Source organism: Oncorhynchus kisutch, linkage group LG29, assembly GCF_002021735.2.
Source record: "Oncorhynchus kisutch isolate 150728-3 linkage group LG29, Okis_V2, whole genome shotgun sequence".
In the NCBI taxonomy this organism is placed as follows: Eukaryota; Metazoa; Chordata; class Actinopteri; order Salmoniformes; family Salmonidae; genus Oncorhynchus; species Oncorhynchus kisutch.
The window spans coordinates 44154352-44172098 of record NC_034202.2 but is presented as its reverse complement, the minus strand read 5'-3'; the positions used below and the strand labels follow the sequence as shown (position 1 = coordinate 44172098).

Sequence of the window (17747 nt, the reverse complement as noted above, 5' to 3'; positions counted from 1 at the left end):
GTGTGCCTTTCCAAATCATGTCCAATCAATTGAATTTACCACAGGTGGACTCCCATCAAGTTGTGGAAATGTCAAAAAAATAACGCACGTGAGATCATTTAAGTCTAATAGCCAAAAACTTATACACGGTTCTGATTTTAATAAATGTGCAAATAGTCAAAAGAAATGTTTCACTGTCATTATGGTTTATTATCGGTTTGTTATCATTATCAGTTGTAGATTGCAAGTTTAAAGAGGCTATCACTCAAAAGCCCTTAGAGAGCTCAGACATCAGGTATAGCATGTTATGGTACAGGCACGTTGTGTCCAAACCTGCAATTTTCAACCAGTATGACTGTAAAGGGTTAAAGGCTCAGTCCAAAACCAGATTTTCCTGTGTTTATATACCATTTCCAAATGGAGGTTGGAAGAACACTGAAAATGTAAAATGATTTCAGTGTAAAAGCTGTTGGCCTGAAACTCCGGCCTGTTTTTGGTGGAATGGAGTAATGGCCTGCTTGGTGATATCAATGGTCTATTAACCAATAAGAACATACCAAAACCTCTGCCAATAAGAGCTCGTTTTCAATGTTCCCCTCCCCCACTCAGAAGACCAGACATTCCTAGCAAAAATCTTTGCTTGAGAAATTGCACCTAGCACCCCCCCCCCCCATATCTCACAATAAGATACTTAGTTGTTAGCCAGAGAGGATGACATCGCAAAAAAATATATTTTTTAAAACTGCTTTGGAAATGTTTAATTCATAAAATAAAACAATGACAGGGAATGAAGTGCCTTTTATTTGAGAGAACATAAAAAGCAATACAGTGCCATCATCAATCCATCCATGTCATCTCTCCTTCCATCATACAGTAACCATGCAGGATGGTGCCTACACACAATACGCTAAACGCTTTGGACTTTAAATAAAACATAGAAAAACCAGATTGGGAGGGCTGAGGGGGGGGCATAGTGGCAGGGGTTAGGTGGTCAAAGGGTAGAGGTCATGTTCAGTCATCTTCATCCCAATCTTTCTTGCCTGTGGGGGCTTTGGGTCCACCTGCTGGTTTGGCCATGATGATCTGAGGAACACACACACACACAGTCAGTCATTCTACCATTGTGAACATTCTGTTGTTGATCTGGCTTCCTGTGAAGATGTAGCATGCATTCACACACTGTGTCAGTTGCTTTTACATCAAACATGGTTATATCACAGCAGAGTGCGAGCATTCGCCTAAAAAGAAAAGTAAATAAGGTTATGGTCGTGAACAACGTTATGGTTATTGTCACACGGTAGCACTATAGTCTCATTAACATGGGTATCTTGTTATATTTAAAAACACACGACTGTGAGAGTGAGTATTCATGCCATTTCCCCATCACAAATATATATCCCCCCTCCCATTAACAGTGCATATCCAAAACACACACGAACACGACAGCAAGGTATCGGCAGGTTCCATGAAATTGAATTTTTTTATAACTTTTTAATGAAACTCAGAATGAAACCTAATATCTAGTGATGTGGCAACAACTACGCAGTGACACAACATACAGGAAACACCGCAGAGCTTCGAACCCTGAATCTAAGACTTAAGGCCTTTCATCAGATAAATGTATTTAAGAAACCGCAGACACCCTGTGAGTGAGTGTTTTCCGTGCCATTTGACCATCACACAGTGAGTGTTTTCCGTGCCATTTGACCATCACACACAGTGAGTGTTTCCGTGCCATTTGACCATCACACACAGTGAGTGTTTCCGTGCCATTTGACCATCACACACAGTGAGTGTTTCCGTGCCATTTGACCATCACACACAGTGAGTGTTTCCGTGCCATTTGACCATCACACACAGTGAGTGTTTCCGTGCCATTTGACCATCACACACAGTGAGTGTTTCCGTGCCCCCGTTCCCCAGCACCTGTCAGTGTGTACTCTGTCCTGTTCAGAAAGGTTAGTGGTGTGTGTCAAAATGTTCAGGCTCGTCTCCCGCGTCCTTGTCCCAGTGGCCTTGTTGTTTAGGAGCCCGGGGCCCACCTGCTGGCTTAGCCATGATAATCTACACACAAACACCCCCCCCCAACCACAAACACACAGATTAACACACATCCTGTACATTTTCTACAGGATCCTGATGAGAACTTGGGAAAGAGAAGTGAAGACAGCAATTAAGAAGATGAAAACACCATTTTACTCCGATTGACCTGCAATGAGACGATGAGTGTGTGTGTGTGTAGCTGGTCCAGTAGGAGCACAGTGAATGAAAGTGGTAGGGATGTGTACGTTGCCCCCCCCCCCCCCCCCCCCCCCCCCCCCCCCCTTTCAAGACAAGTTGGATACGTATCTAGATACATGGGCTCGGATACGATATACAGGAACTAAACTTTTAGTTCGGTTAGAGGAACGAGTCGATGGGATTCGGGTCGATGTACAAACACATCCATCTTCCATTCTAAATCTCCCGCAGGCGGAGGTCATGAGTCGACACGAGTAAATATCATCTATGGTGTAAGTAGGAACTGGGTGGTTTCGAGCTCTGAATGCTGATTGGCTGACCAGCCATGGTATATCAGGTATAATACCCCCCCCCCCAAAAAAAATTGGGCCCTAATTACGTTGATAACCCGTTTATAATAGCAATAAGGCACCTCGGGGGATTGTGATATTTAGCCAATATACAACGGCTAAGGACTGTGTCCAGGCACTCTGCGTTGTGTCGTGCTTAAGAACAGCCCTTAGCCGTGGTATATTGGCCGTATACCACACCTCCTCAGGCCTCGGTGTATATGAAGTAGGCCCCAGAGACCAGCCCACTATTGGATGGTACAGAAGTATACTTTGATCCCACCGATCTGAAATCAAAACATGTTCGAGGTTGTAACGTATCAATGAACCCAGTCTGTGTCTCTGTGTGAGTGTGTGTGTGTGTACCTGGTCTACTCGGAGCACGGTGATAGCAGCGTTGGTAGCTAGTTTGATGCCCCAGTGTTTGACCAGGAAAGGCTCCAGGATCCCAGCTTCAAGCATGTCCTTCAGAGCAGCACCCTCTCCCTGTGAACACGTCCATTACACACATGACGTCAGCTTTGTAAAGAATCAATTTTTTAAAAAGGCACGCTATACACTTCCATGGAAATCAACAAAACCTTAATGTCTTAAGGTGCACTGGATTTAATGAGCATGGCGTGCCGGCAGAGCTTCTTTGGAAAACATCTGCCAACTTCGTACACTGGGCAAACTAAACCAAGTGCACCTTGTCAGGTATAAGGACCCCCCCCCCCCCCAAAAAAAAACTGGAAATGCAACAGGAAGAGACTTGTCACACACCTCGATGTCAAAGCCCATGTTCTTGTTGCCCTCATGATGCACGGCGTACAGTTTGGAGATGAGCTCGTTTCCCTTGATGCCAGAGTTCTCTGCCAACGCTCTGGGCACCGCCTCAAACGCCTCAGCAAACTTCTTAATGGCATACTGCTCCAGACCCGGACACGACTAGAGAGAGAGGAGGGGGGGGGGGGGGGGTCAGGGAAAGTTGTTCATGACACACTACTCAAAGACCGGAAACGACTAGAAAGGGAGTCATACTAGTTAAGTGTGTTTAAAACGACACATTCGTTAACACACACACGTCCGTGTTCTGTACCTCTCCGTATGAAGTGATCTGTCTAGCCAGTTCAATCTCTGTAGCTCCAGCACCTGGCACCAGTCTCTTGTCTCGGACCAGAACCTTGAAGGTGTTGACCCCGTCGTCGATGGCTCGCTCGATATCATCCATCCGGTTGTCAGTGGATCCTCTAATCACCAGGGTGGAGATGGCACCATCCTCTTTCTCTGGGAAGGAGGAGGAAGAGAGGTGGAAAGAGAACGACTATGAGATGGCACCATTGCAGACTGTGGTCTATAGTTCCCCGAAACACACAGAAATGACTTAAGTTTTTTTTTAAACGACAAGACTTTTAGTCAGGAAGTCTGTTCTCACCGTGTTTGAAGACCACCACCTGAGTGTCTCCGACCTCATCCAGGTAGACACTGTCACAGTGACCCATTTCCTCTGGAGTGGGAGGGGTCTGGGGGGGGAGAAGAGGACATAGGAATGGTCCATTTCAGTTTTGACTTGGAAGAAGCACAACTTACATTCATTTATTTTTACCGTGTCGATTGTCTGGGGCCAAGTTAACCTCCCCCTTTTCATGTTAGAAAGTCAGGACCATCATGCATTTAGGGAAAGAGGATTATTCATTCTTTGAATAATACATTATTTTGTACATGTATTCAAATAAGTTTGACCAATTCCAGTGCCCTTGCTTACGGGTCCTCCACAGGATCATTTTTAGGATGGGACCGAAAAGCTCAGTTCTGATGACTTAAAAAAAAAAAACGAATATGAATAAACAATACCGACACTAAAATATAAGTCCCGCCTCCAAATCAGCCCAATAACAAACCTGAAGACAACCGATGCAGAATCGTAGCTATAAAATGAACAGAGGCCGAAGCAAGGTGTTTGTCCATGTGCATTTATCCCCATGGACACATGATTATTGTATCATACATTTGAGATACTATGAGGAACAAACTACGCTACTGCCCCTTTTATTAGCCCTCTTTTGAAAAGCTGTCCCTAAACCATGAGAAATAAACCTGGGCGGGGATCCCAGTTTCCAAACAAAAAATGAGCTGTAGTTTGTACATGTAATACAGATCCAAAATAATGAAAATATTTTATAATCCTCTTTCCCTAAACACACGATGGTCCTGACTTAACATAAAATAGGGGGGTTAACAGGACAACAAAAGGACAAAACTGTTTTCATGGGCACATGTAACTTTGAGTCTGGAGTGTAACATTCATCACACAACAAGCCGACAGGGTAAATGGGTAAACCAGTCTACTGTGGGGATATGATTTTGTTTAAACATTACATGGTGAAAACAGTAACGGTGGACAGTTCCATCCTGGGAATAACTTCCGCAGCAGCGACTGTAGGCTTAACTGTCTGAGGTGAGAACCGTGCCGGTGCGCATTACGGACTAATTGGGCGCCAGATAGCCTAGGAGGTTCAGAGAGCCGGACCAGGCAGCCTAGGAGGTTCAGAGAGCCGGACCAGGCAGCCTAGGAGGTTCAGAGAGCCGGACCAGGCAGCCTAGGAGGTTCAGAGAGCCGGACCAGGCAGCCTAGGAGGTTCAGAGAGCCGGACCAGGCAGCCTAGGAGGTTCAGAGAGCCGGACCAGGCAGCCTAGGAGGTTCAGAGAGCCGGACCAGGCAGCCTAGGAGGTTCAGAGAGCCGGACCAGGCAGCCTAGGAGGTTCAGAGAGCCGGACCAGGCAGCCTAGGAGGTTCAGAGAGCCGGACCAGGCAGCCTAGGAGGTTCAGAGAGCCGGACCAGGCAGCCTAGGAGGTTCAGAGAGCCGGACCAGGCAGCCTAGGAGGTTCAGAGAGCCGGACCAGGCAGCCTAGGAGGTTCAGAGAGCCGGACCAGGCAGCCTAGGAGGTTCAGAGAGCCGGACCAGGCAGCCTAGGAGGTTCAGAGAGCCGGACCAGGCAGCCTAGGAGGTTCAGAGAGCCGGACCAGGCAGCCTAGGAGGTTCAGAGAGCCGGACCAGGCAGCCTAGGAGGTTCAGAGAGCCGGACCAGGCAGCCTAGGAGGTTCAGAGAGCCGGACCAGGCAGCCTAGGAGGTTCAGAGAGCCGGACCAGGCAGCCTAGGAGGTTCAGAGAGCCGGACCAGGCAGCCTAGGTGGTTCAGAGAGCCGGACCAGGCAGCCTAGGTGGTTCAGAGAGCCGGAACAGGCAGCCTAGGAGGTTCAGAGAGCCGGAACAGGCAGCCTAGGAGGTTCAGAGAGCCGGAACAGGCAGCCTAGGAGGTTCAGAGAGCCGGACTAGGCCTCCCAGAGCGCCGGGCCCGGTAGCCTAGCGGTCCAGAGCACCGGGCCCGGTAGTCTAGCAAGGCACTTGACCCTAAATGCTTCTTTAAGTTGTTCTGAATAAGAACATCTGCTAAACGACTCAATGTAAAATATGTCAACATAGCAGAGTCAGCGACAACCATGTCAGTTCAGCGCACATTGTCACAGTAATGTATTTATCAGGGGAAACATTTATCGAGGAATATATTTCGTAGAACAGACATGAATCTGTATTAGGCTGTCATCACCTCAAGAGGTCCATTGCCTTGCACGATTAATAAAATGTACCAATATATTTGTGTAGTTACCGACTGGTTTTCTTATTCACACCCCTTTGTGTATCTGTGACCAACAGATGTATGTCTGTATTCCCAGTCACGTGAAATCCATAGATTAGCGCCTAATGAATATATTACATTTTGGCGGATTTCCTCGTATGAAGGAAACGAACGATTGGGTACGAATACAGTCAACACCCACACTACCCTGTCAGTAAGGGGAACTCACCAGTCTAGGCAGGGCCACAGCGCCGACCGTCTTACACAGTCTCCTCAGATCCCATTTAGAGTTCAGCCTGCAGGAGACATGGGTTTAGTAACACAGAGAGACAGGATCCTAAAAGGACCAGTCGCTGATGTTCAGTAGTTTTAGATCAGGTGGTTCACACCACCAGTAAGACCTACCAGCTACCTCATGTAACCCCTTGACTCAAACTCCCCAAAACCAAGTTAATCTTAACTGACGAACTAGAGCAGACTGTCTTGGAATGTTGATTTTTAGGCAGGAAGTGGTCTGAACTTAAAAACAGGTACGAGTGAGTGAGTGCCCCATCTCTCTCCTACCTGACGACCATGAGCTGGTATCCTACCATGAGCTGGTACCCTACCTGACGACCATGAGCTGGTACCCTACCCGACGGCCATGAGCTGGCACCCTACCCGACGGCCATGAGCTGGCACCCTACCCGACGGCCATGAGCTGGCACCCTACCCGACGGCCATGAGCTGGCACCCTACCCGACGGCCATGAGCTGGCACCCTACCCGACGGCCATGAGCTGGCACCCTACCCGACGGCCATGAGCTGGCACCCTACCCGACGGCCATGAGCTGGCACCCTACCCGACGGCCATGAGCTGGCACCCTACCCGACGGCCATGAGCTGGCACCCTACCCGACGGCCATGAGCTGGCACCCTACCCGACGGCCATGAGCTGGCACCCTACCCGACGACCATGAGCTGGCACCCTACCCGACGACCATGAGCTGGCATCCTACCATGAGCTGGGACCCTACCCGACGACCATGAGCTGGCACCCTACCCGACGACCATGAGCTGGCATCCTACCATGAGCTGGGACCCTACCATGAGCTGGCACCCTACCAGACGACCATGAGCTGGCACCCTACCATGAGCTGGCACCCTACCATGAGCTGGCACCCTACCATGAGCTGGCACCCTACCATGAGCTGGCACCCTACCATGAGCTGGCACCCTACCATGAGCTGGCACCCTACCATGAGCTGGCACCCTACCATGAGCTGGCACCCTACCATGAGCTGGCACCCTACCATGAGCTGGCACCCTACCATGAGCTGGCACCCTACCATGAGCTGGCACCCTACCATGAGCTGGCACCCTACCATGAGCTGGCACCCTACCATGAGCTGGCACCCTACCATGAGCTGGCACCCTACCATGAGCTGGCACCCTACCATGAGCTGGCACCCTACCATGAGCTGGCACCCTACCATGAGCTGGCACCCTACCATGAGCTGGCACCCTACCATGAGCTGGCACCCTACCATGAGCTGGCACCCTACCATGAGCTGGCACCCTACCACGAGCTGGCACCCTACCACGAGCTGGCACCCTACCACGAGCTGGCACCCTACCACGAGCTGGCACCCTACCACGAGCTGGCACCCTACCACGAGCTGGCACCCTACCACGAGCTGGCACCCTACCACGAGCTGGCACCCTACCATGAGCTGGCACCCTACCATGAGCTGGCACCCTACCATGAGCTGGCACCCTACCATGAGCTGGCACCCTACCCGACGACCATGAGCTGGTATCCTACCTGACGACCATGAGCTGGGACCCTACCTGACGACCATGAGCTGGGACCCTACCTGACGACCATGAGCTGGGACCCTACCTGACGACCATGAGCTGGTTTCCTACCATGAGCTGGGACACTACCTGACGACCATGAGCTGGTATCCTACCATGAGCTGGTTTCCTACCTGACCACCATGAGCTGGTACTTGTTGGCGTAGTGAAGCGCCATATCCGCCACTTTGCCACCGGTCACCACTACGTTGGCGCCTGCCTCGGCGATGGACTTGACTTGGGCTTCCATCATATCCTCCTCTCCCTTACTGAAGTTAAGGAGCTCCTCCGCATTGTTAATCAACACTGTACCCTGCGGAGGGAGGGAAGGAGAGAGGGAGGGAGGGAGAGAGGGAGGGAAGGAGAGAGGGAGGGAGAGAGGGAGGGAAGGAGAGACAACATCATCATTATTCAACACTGTACCCTGCGGAGGGAGGGAAGGAGAGAGGGAGGAAGGGAGCCAGAGGGCGGGAGAGACAACAACATATCCTCTCCTTTAATGAAGTTAAGGAGCTCAACCGCATTATTTATCAACACTACCCTGCAGAGGGAGGGAGCCAAGGGGGAGGAAGGGAGCCAAGGGGGAGGAAGGGAGCCAAGGGGGAGGAAGGGAGCCATGGGGGAGGAAGGGAGCCATGGGGGAGGAAGGGAGCCATGGGGGAGGAAGGGAGCCAAGGGAGAGGAAGGGAGCCAAGGGAGAGGAAGGGAGCCAAGGGAGAGGAAGGGAGCCATGGGGGAGGAAGGGAGCCATGGGGGAGGAAGGGAGCCATGGGGGAGGAAGGGAGCCAAGGGAGAGGAAGGGAGCCAGGGAGTCAGAGGGTTAACATATATTTCCATCCTACCTTGGTTTCTGTGACCATGCAGTCGAAGGGGCAGGAGAAGACTGCGATCTTGGCGTCTTTAATTGACGTGACATCTCCCTCCGTCTCCTTCTTGAACACCATCCCATGGAGCACTGAGGACGAAGTCAGTCCACAGCCCTGCAGACACACCAGAGAGCAGGGTAACAGACCCCCCCAACCAGTAATATCTTGTTTTGTAAACTCACATCTAAAATACCATTGTAATTTCTGCTTCTAAACTCCAGTGAGAATTCACCAATGGGCATTCCATCATCAGACAGCTCTCTCTGACTGATGTCTAGCTTCCTTTTCTCTGGTAAAAATCCAAGATTCACTTCAAGCAAAACATAATGACAAATGCAATCGTTTTTGTACTTAGTCATCGGATTAAAAAAAGAATAAGCTTTTTTTCTGCTGAACGTGTTGCACTAATGTATTTCCTAAAGGAAACGAACTCGAGCGGCACCTCCTTGATCGCTCCACTGAAGCAAAAAATATTTTATATTAAAAAAAATATATTAAAATTGATTTCAATATAAAATTCAGCTAGAAATGGTTTAAAATTCATATTTTTTTTAACATTATATCTGCATTTAGAAAATTCATATTTCAAGCTTGACACGAGACAGATTAGACCAATCAAAAAATATATATATAATTTTTCAACACAGATGGGACAAAAGCAACACAAGGCAGACAGACTGAGACACTGTAGCAGTGTAATCAGGGACACTCACCAGGATCTTGCAAACTCTGACGTTGTCCACACTGAAGTTACCAGACTCGGGGAAGATGGAGACTAAGAACGACAAAAATTACCACAACAATAAAAATCAACATCCTATTTATTTGATTCATTGGCTGTGCCTAAAAACACCACCGGCCAATAAAAACCCTTCTTTTCTTTATTCCTATCAAAGCCAATTGCAATGATGCAAATTGGTTAAGGCCTGTGGGGGGAGGGGAATTGCACAGAAACACATAAAATAAATTCTGTAAAGTGATTGTAAAAAGGCACATTTTCAGTGTGCTGCACAAAAAAAACTGATATTCACATCTCTACAACACACGTCCGTTAAATTCAAGGGCTTTCAAGTACTTTTTCCGAGCACTAATATTTATGTTCAAGGCCCATCAATGTGTAAATAGTTCAGATCGTGCAGTTCTCTCTGGTCGCCACCAGATGCCAGTATATCGCCACAACCTCACGAGGAGGAAAAAAAAAAAAGCATTATCTTAAAAAAGTTCAACTCAATAATAAGTTGTTTCACTAGTTCTTTACTACATTACATGAATGGTAACTTTAGTCAGTACCAATGTTTTCATTTGAGTAGTGAGGAGCAGAGTTTTGGGACAACACACCTACCTGGTGAACACACACATTTCCTAGTCACATTGACTACACAATTGCAGCTTAATGACTGTTTTTAATTGGGCATTTGGGCATCTACTACTTAATAGCTACGGAAAAGCATCTTGCTTCCAACTGGCAGGTTTAGTTAGTGTCACCTGTCGAGAGAAGGGGAGGAAAAACAGCACGTGAACGAACGGTCACCAGAACCGGGCTCCAGAGTGCCGCAGCGGCCTAAGGTACTGCTAGAGGAGTCACTACAGACCCTGGTTCGATTCTGGGCTGTAACACAGCCGGCCGTGATTGTGAGTCCTATAGGGCGGCGCATAATTGGCCCAGTATCGTCCGGGTTAGGCCGCCATTGTGAATAAGAATTTGTTCTTGACGGACTTGCCTAGTTAAATAAAGAATAAATAAAATACTCTGACCTGACCAGCTCAAACCCGGACCCGGAGGGCCGAAACACTTCCAATTTATTTTATTCTACCTGGTAGTTAACTGCACTGACCTGGTGTCCCAGGTCTGAATCAGCACCCTGACTAGAAGGAGAGGATGACAACCAAGTGTTTTGGCCCTTGAGGACCGACATTGACCACCCCTGCTGTAGGCTAAATCCTAAATAAATCTTCATTGATAAATTCTCTTCCGATTTGTCCATAGCTGTGTTTGAATACTCATACTAAGCACACTAAGTGACGTGAATTGAGTATATAATATGCTTATTGGTCATAGTATGGATAGTTAGTACGCCAAAATGTCCTATTAAATTCGCCAAAATACGAAGAGGACACTATTTCTGTACTTTTATGGCCCATAATGCAATTATTCAGAAAATGGGCGTGGCTTCGCAACATTTTCAGATTTGAAGAAAATGGCAGAAAATATGAAGTCTGACGAGAGCATATCAAAAATTAACTAACGACAAATGTTAAGAAAATGTTAAGCAAAGTAATAAATTACATTTCAAATAAGTAACACGTCATGTTGGCTGACAATTTGTAAGCTGTCCCTACGAACCTTGTAGCATATCATTACAGCAGTATGTACCGGTATGTTAGCTAGCTACCTCATTAGTTGGCTACTTATACATCAACATTTCCAGTATATTAACTATCCGCTATCTAACTAACTACCCAACGTTTATTGACTTGATTATTTGCGCCATTCATAGCTAAGTGGTATAGCCGCTGTGCGTTTCAATGGATATTGTTTATTCTGGCCATCTACTCCCGATATCAGAGATACCAGCTCTGCTAGGGAGAATAAAATGATCAGAGAGAGGTTCTCTCTTATTTGTGTCTGGATGTAGTTAGCCAGTTAACTTGGGTGCTTGACTGCTGCTGATTGGTCGGATGAACTCTACTCCTCAGCCAGAGCGTCCAGTGTGCGCTCTGAAACGCTCCCAAAGCCAAACACTCTGAAATTACAAACGCTCTGAACACGCCGAGAGCAAAAAGTTCTGAATTTAAGAACGGACAAATCCGACAACACTCTGGCACTGCAGACTGAATTTACGAACACACCCGAAATTGTAAAATGTTTAGCTAGTCATTTGTTATGCTAACTAGCTAGCAAGACGTTGCATAGCAACAGCATCAACTTCCTGTAGACAGAGCTAGTACACTCAACTGGAAACTTTGCTTTACAGTATATTAAAATTAACTAATAGTATATACTCATTAAGCATGTAGTATACAGTATGTTAGAATGGGTACTCATTAAGTATGTAGTATACAGTATATGTTAGTACGGGTATTCATTAAGTATGTAGTATACAGTATGTTAGAATGGGTACTCATTATGTAGTATACAGTATGTTAGTATAGGTACTCATTATGTAGTATACAGTATGTTAGTATGAGTATGTAGTATGTTAGTATAGGTTCTCATTAAGTATGTAGTATACAGTATGTTAGAATGGGTAATTATTAAGTATCCAGTATACAGTATGTTAGTATAGGTTCTCATTAAGTATGTAGTATACAGTATGTTAGAATGGGTATGTAGTATACAGTATGTTAGTATAGGTTCTCATTATGTAGTATACAGTATGTTAGTATAGGTACTCATTATGTAGTATACAGTATGTTAGTATAGGTTCTCATTATGTAGTATACAGTATGTTAGTATAGGTACTCATTATGTAGTATACAGTATGTTAGTATGAGTATGTAGTATACAGTATGTTAGTATAGGTTCTCATTAAGTATGTAGTATACAGTATGTTAGAATGGGTAATTATTAAGTATCCAGTATACAGTATGTTAGTATGAGTACTCATTAAGTATCTAGTATACAGTATGTTAGTATAGGTACGCATTAAGTATGTAGTATACAGTACATGTTAGTACGGGTACTCATGTAGTATACAGTATGTTAGTATAGGTACTCATTAAGTATGTAGTATACAGTATGTTAGTACAGGTACTCATTAAGTATGTAGTATACAGTATGTTTGTATGGGTACTCATTAAGTATCTAGTATCCAGTATGTTAGTACGGGTATTCGAACACAGCTCATGTCTCTTACCGCAGGCCTGAGCGATGAGGTTGGCCAGGAAGTCTTCGTTGCCGTACTGTTTAGACATGACGGCCGGGCGGATCATAGCGGTCGCCTCCTCTACATCGTGAAGGTTCTTGGCCGAAGCGCACACGCACTCTGGGAGGAGCTCCAGACTCTTCTTCATCGCCAGCTCATAGCCCTCAATCACCTGGGAGAGAGACACACACACACACACACACACAGGGTTGTGTGTCAGGGAAGTCCTTGTCAAACAGGTACATACAGACATATCATAGACAGATCCTTGTCCATTTGTCCTGAACTTTGCCGTTTTCGTTGCGTGTTCCTATGGGTCAGCGTGTGGTGCTACGGGATTCAGGATTATTTTTGACACAAGCAACATAGCGTAAATAATCGTTGTGGCAGATACAGGACACATGTTTAAAAAAGAGAGAACCCCCGTTGATCTGTTTGACAGGGGGTTGGGTTTATGGTATGTTTTAACTTTCTTGCGACAAATGATAGAATTCGGAACGATAATTCCAGAATACCTTTGAAGGTATGCTGGGGGCATGTGATGTCATCGCGTCACTATAAGCCCCCACACTCCGCATTTAATTCTAAATGCTTACCGCTTGCAAAAAAATCTATTTTTTGTTGTTGTTGCAGAACATGGATTGCCCTGCCTTTCAAGAAAGCCTGAATTACTACACATTGCTTCTCTGATTGGCTGGAAAGTTAAACCAACCAATTAAAATCCGTTCTACCGGAGTTTAAGTCTCACCATGGCTCGGCTCGTGGTGATACGTTGGCACATGAGATTGACTAGAATATGGCCAATAGTAGTTCGGTATTCAATCCCATCCACGTTGGATTTCACAGGCTACCCGAGACATGAAACAGCTAGGTGGGAGGGATACATACTGTTGACAATTTATGAATATGCAAATGAGTAATGGTTTAAATGGGCAATGTAATCACTTCAACCACTACATTTGTATTGGACACTGCAGGGTTTTTTTCTCGCGAAAATAAAAAGTGTTATTTTGATATTATATTTTATAGGTTTGACGTCATTATGTCTAGCTGTTTTTAATCAACAGAAGATATTTAAATGGAAAACGCACCCTAGCAGGCAATCGTCACCTCTATTTTCGATACAAACTTTGTAATGGAAATGGAAACACAGCTAGTGCGTACCTCTGACACAGAAAGCCCCATGCGTAGCAGCTCCTCAGCCAGCTCCAGCAGTGCTCCAGCGAACACCAGGACAAAGTTGGTCCCGTCCCCCACCTCCTGCTCCTGCATGTGGGACGCCATCACGACCATCTTGGCTGCTGGGTGCTGCACCTGGAGGAAGAACCACACACAGGGAATGGTTACGTTACGAAGCCCGGCGACTGGGTTACGAAGCCCGGCGACCGGGTTACGAAGCCCGGCGACCAGGTTACGAAGCCCGGCGACCAGGTTACGAAGCCCGGCGACCAGGTTACGAAGCCCGGCGACCATGTTACGAAGCCCGGCGACCATAATCTTATGAAGGTTTATGAACATTCCTGGAGTCTTCATCTAACTCCAGACCATAAGAACTACTGGTTGAGCAGACTGTCTCCCATCCAGCTTTCTGAGGATGGTAGTGTGTGTGTGTTGTAGTGCATGTTTACACATCTCACCTCCAGCTCTCTGAGGATGGTAGCAGCATCGTTGGTCACAAACAGCTTCTCCAGGTGGTTGATCACCATCTTGTTCATGCCTGAAGATTAAACAGGAAAAGGGTCAAGAAAACCATCTCTCATTTAGGACAGAGTCAGACAGACACTGATATAGATTTTGTCCACCCACACCAGACGCGATCAGGACACGCAGGTCGAAAATATCCAAACAAACTCTGAACCAACTATATTTAATTGGGGACAGGTCGAAACACGTGAAACATTCACGACCATTTAGCTAGCTAGCTTGCTGTTGCTAGCTCATTTGTCCCGGGATACAAATTCCGTCTTCTTCATTGGACTTTATATGGCGGTTAGCAACCAACTTTAAGGTTCATTACCACCACCAACTGGACTGGAGTGTGGACCTCAGTTCATCTTTCAATCGCCCACTTGGGTATATGCTCCTAAAAACCAATGAGGAGATGAGAGAGGCGGGACTTGGAAAGCGCCGAGACCCAAAAAACAAACAAAGTTATATTTTAGCGCCTGGCCATGCAGATGATCCTTCGTGCGAAAGGTTTGGATGGCGTGATGGAATAACACGTGTACATTTTTTTTTTTTGCAACGCTCGCGCACGCAATGTGAGCGCCGTGGTCGACATGTTAGGATGGGTGTGGTCTAACATAAAACGAGAAAGGACAGGCAATCAGAGAGACAGACAGATCTCACCGTTGGGTCCATAAGCAGTGCGTGTAGTCTGAGCCAGTTCCTTACAGGCCTGAATGTTCCTGAACACGGCTTCTTCCAGACCAGAGTAGTGCTGGGGGGTGACCAAGCAAAAACACAGACGGTAGTCAGTACATCTCCCCTCCCCCACTCTTACACACATAAAAAATACCATGACTTTTACATTACTTCCCATACCCAGTAAGAAAAAGCATGAAACCTTTGTACACTCACTACTGTAAGTGGCTCTGGATAACAGCCTACTTAAATGACTCATGTAATGTAAAATGCTTACACTACAATACACAGTACAGAAAATAACTTATTTCCCAAACAAGGACAATGAAAGACTGGATTTGATTGAAGAACAAACATTTGTACTAGTTGTGCATATTAGCTAGCTAACTAATTCCCATTGACGATTTAGCTTTCCAATGGAAAAATACCAGAGGCTAAAAAACGGTATATATGGATACGTCTGGATTTGACATTTCTGATTGTTAGTTCATTATTGTATCCATGTAAAAAACCAGTTGACTCATAAATGAGTGTAAAACCCGCAGTTCTCTGAGGCAATGCCTTATTAGGCACTAATCTGACCAGTAGCGCTGCTAATCTGTGATGCTTGACATCAGATTTTTTTTATATCTACATTTTATTTACCTGTATTTAACTAGGCCAGAAGGTACCAACCATACCCTTAAACTTGTTTACACTGCGATGCAATCGGGTCTGAACGCAAATCATGGATACATTAATTAAGACACTGCGCAGCATGCCGCAATACGGGTCGGGAAAACGTACCGATATGCCACTGTCCTCTAAATTATATCTTTATCCACACTGCCCCATCGAGACGATTGAAATGCTGCATGTTTCCCGGAAAACGGACCATTTTTTCGCCATTCTAACTAGTAGATGACACGTTACTGCCGTTCCAAAATGGCCTGGGTGGCTATTGCTAGATGGGATGCAAAGGACCGTTTTCAGAGGGGGGGAGCAGCATTTCAATCTTCTCGATGTACCAGTGTGGCTAATGGTACCATTTGGAGTACATATCCCATCCCTGCTTCATTGCATCTTTAATGTAATCATGAACCCAGTGCAGCTCAGTGTAAACCGGAGTAGGGTCGGTATCTTCTGGAAACGAGCTGGCTAACTAATCCCATTCACTAACAAGGAGCAGGGAGGCTATTAATGTTAGCTGGCTGAGGAGGTTAACCATTGTAGGGGCAACTAATAAGTATAGCTAAACCCCACCTACTTCTTAAAATCTTATTTTAACCTTAGGCAAAATGTTAGCGGTTAACCTTAAATTAAGACAAAGATTATTTTGTGTTTGCAAACATTTTTAGGATAACCAGATTTTTGTGGCCGTGGTAACCACTTTAGAGTGACAACGTCCTCATCTTAGCTCACTACAGTAGCTATCAACTACGCAGTGGCAAGATAATAGTAGCTGCACACAAAGTCGACAATATCCGAACTACCGTTTCTTATTATTATTGGTTTCATTTCAATTAAATTAAACTTTTTTCTTTTTTAAGAAGACAGACGAGTATGAAGTTAGTTAATCTTTGTATGAATGAATGACAGCCCGCATGGGACGCTAGTTAGCTAACTATGCTACATAAATCAGATGCTGATGCTAGTTAGCTATTAGCACATCATAGCAACCAACCACATGTTAGCAATGCGTGAAAACGCATTTTTATCCCATCCACTTAAGAAAACCATTTCTGAGAGATTTTAAACAATTTCCAAAAAAGCTATATGAAAAAGTACCTCAGTTTGATACAACAAAAAACACACACAAAAACAGGGAGGGAAAATATTTCACGGCCTTGCGGCTTTCTAGAAGTCTCCACATGACTTGACACAGTGCGTACCTGAACTTCCCCGGTCACACTACCACTCTTTTGCTTTTAGGTTTAATTTGAACATTTATTTAATCTTACCTTTGCGCCATCCTTCAACATTTGGGCGAAGCCCGGTGCTTTTGGTACATGCATAGCCATTTTTAATGTTGTTTTTGCAACCCCTGTAACCAAGATGTGTTAGCGGCAGCGTGGAACTCGGCAGTTGCACAAAGCCAGAAGAGAGATCCGGAAGTGCTCTGTCGAAAAGGCATCCACAACTACGGAGGGATGCACAGGACATACATTACATTTGGCGTTTTCGAATTAAAAAAGTGTATCCAGTGAACTCAACATGGAGGGGGGGGGGGGACACTGCCCTCATTGTTAATACAGACAAGCCATACTTGTTAACAACTACTGTTTTATGGACACAATCTGTAGTTTTCCAGTAAGCAAATTTTACATTTCTTTTTTTAAACTATGGATGGACGGATGAGTCAAAATCAAATCAAAGTGTACTGGTCGCATGTAGTTTAGCAGATGTTATAGCGGGTGCAGCTAGCCAACGCCTATCAAGTACACAAATCGTTAAACAGAAAAATAAATACAAAATACAAATGAAAGACATCAAGAAAAGTCTCATTAAAAAACAAAATAGCACTGTAACAGTAATCCAAATGCAAATTATACCGATGTACAGCGGATTAATTTACTTAAAATATACTTAAAATGGTATGCACAGCAGTAGATATACAAAGAATGGTATGCACAGCAGTAGATATACAAAGAATGGTATGCACAGCAGT

The 17747-nt window shown here is 45.7% G+C and overlaps 1 protein-coding gene across 2 annotated transcripts; it reads right to left on the bottom strand.

Annotated features, from left to right (window-relative positions):
* Nucleotides 1-759: 759 nt before the first annotated feature.
* Nucleotides 760-17321, bottom strand: cct8 (chaperonin containing TCP1, subunit 8 (theta)). 2 transcript variants are annotated; one of them, XM_031808697.1, is made up of 15 exons: nt 17041-17203; nt 15086-15176; nt 14374-14453; nt 13901-14050; nt 12728-12908; nt 9584-9645; nt 8847-8984; nt 8139-8317; nt 6398-6464; nt 3964-4051; nt 3628-3815; nt 3312-3476; nt 2916-3035; nt 1906-2043; nt 760-1062 (listed from the first exon to the last, which is right to left on the bottom strand). In XM_031808697.1, the coding sequence occupies exons 1-14, from the start codon at nt 17098-17100 to the stop codon at nt 1939-1941; spliced, it is 1674 nt and encodes a 557-aa protein (XP_031664557.1). In that variant the 5' UTR covers nt 17101-17203; the 3' UTR covers nt 760-1062; nt 1906-1938. The 2 variants fall into 2 exon arrangements, with proteins under 2 accessions (XP_031664557.1, XP_031664558.1); XM_031808698.1 differs by lacking the exon at nt 1906-2043 and having other exon boundaries at nt 17041-17321.
* Nucleotides 17322-17747: the final 426 nt, after the last annotated feature.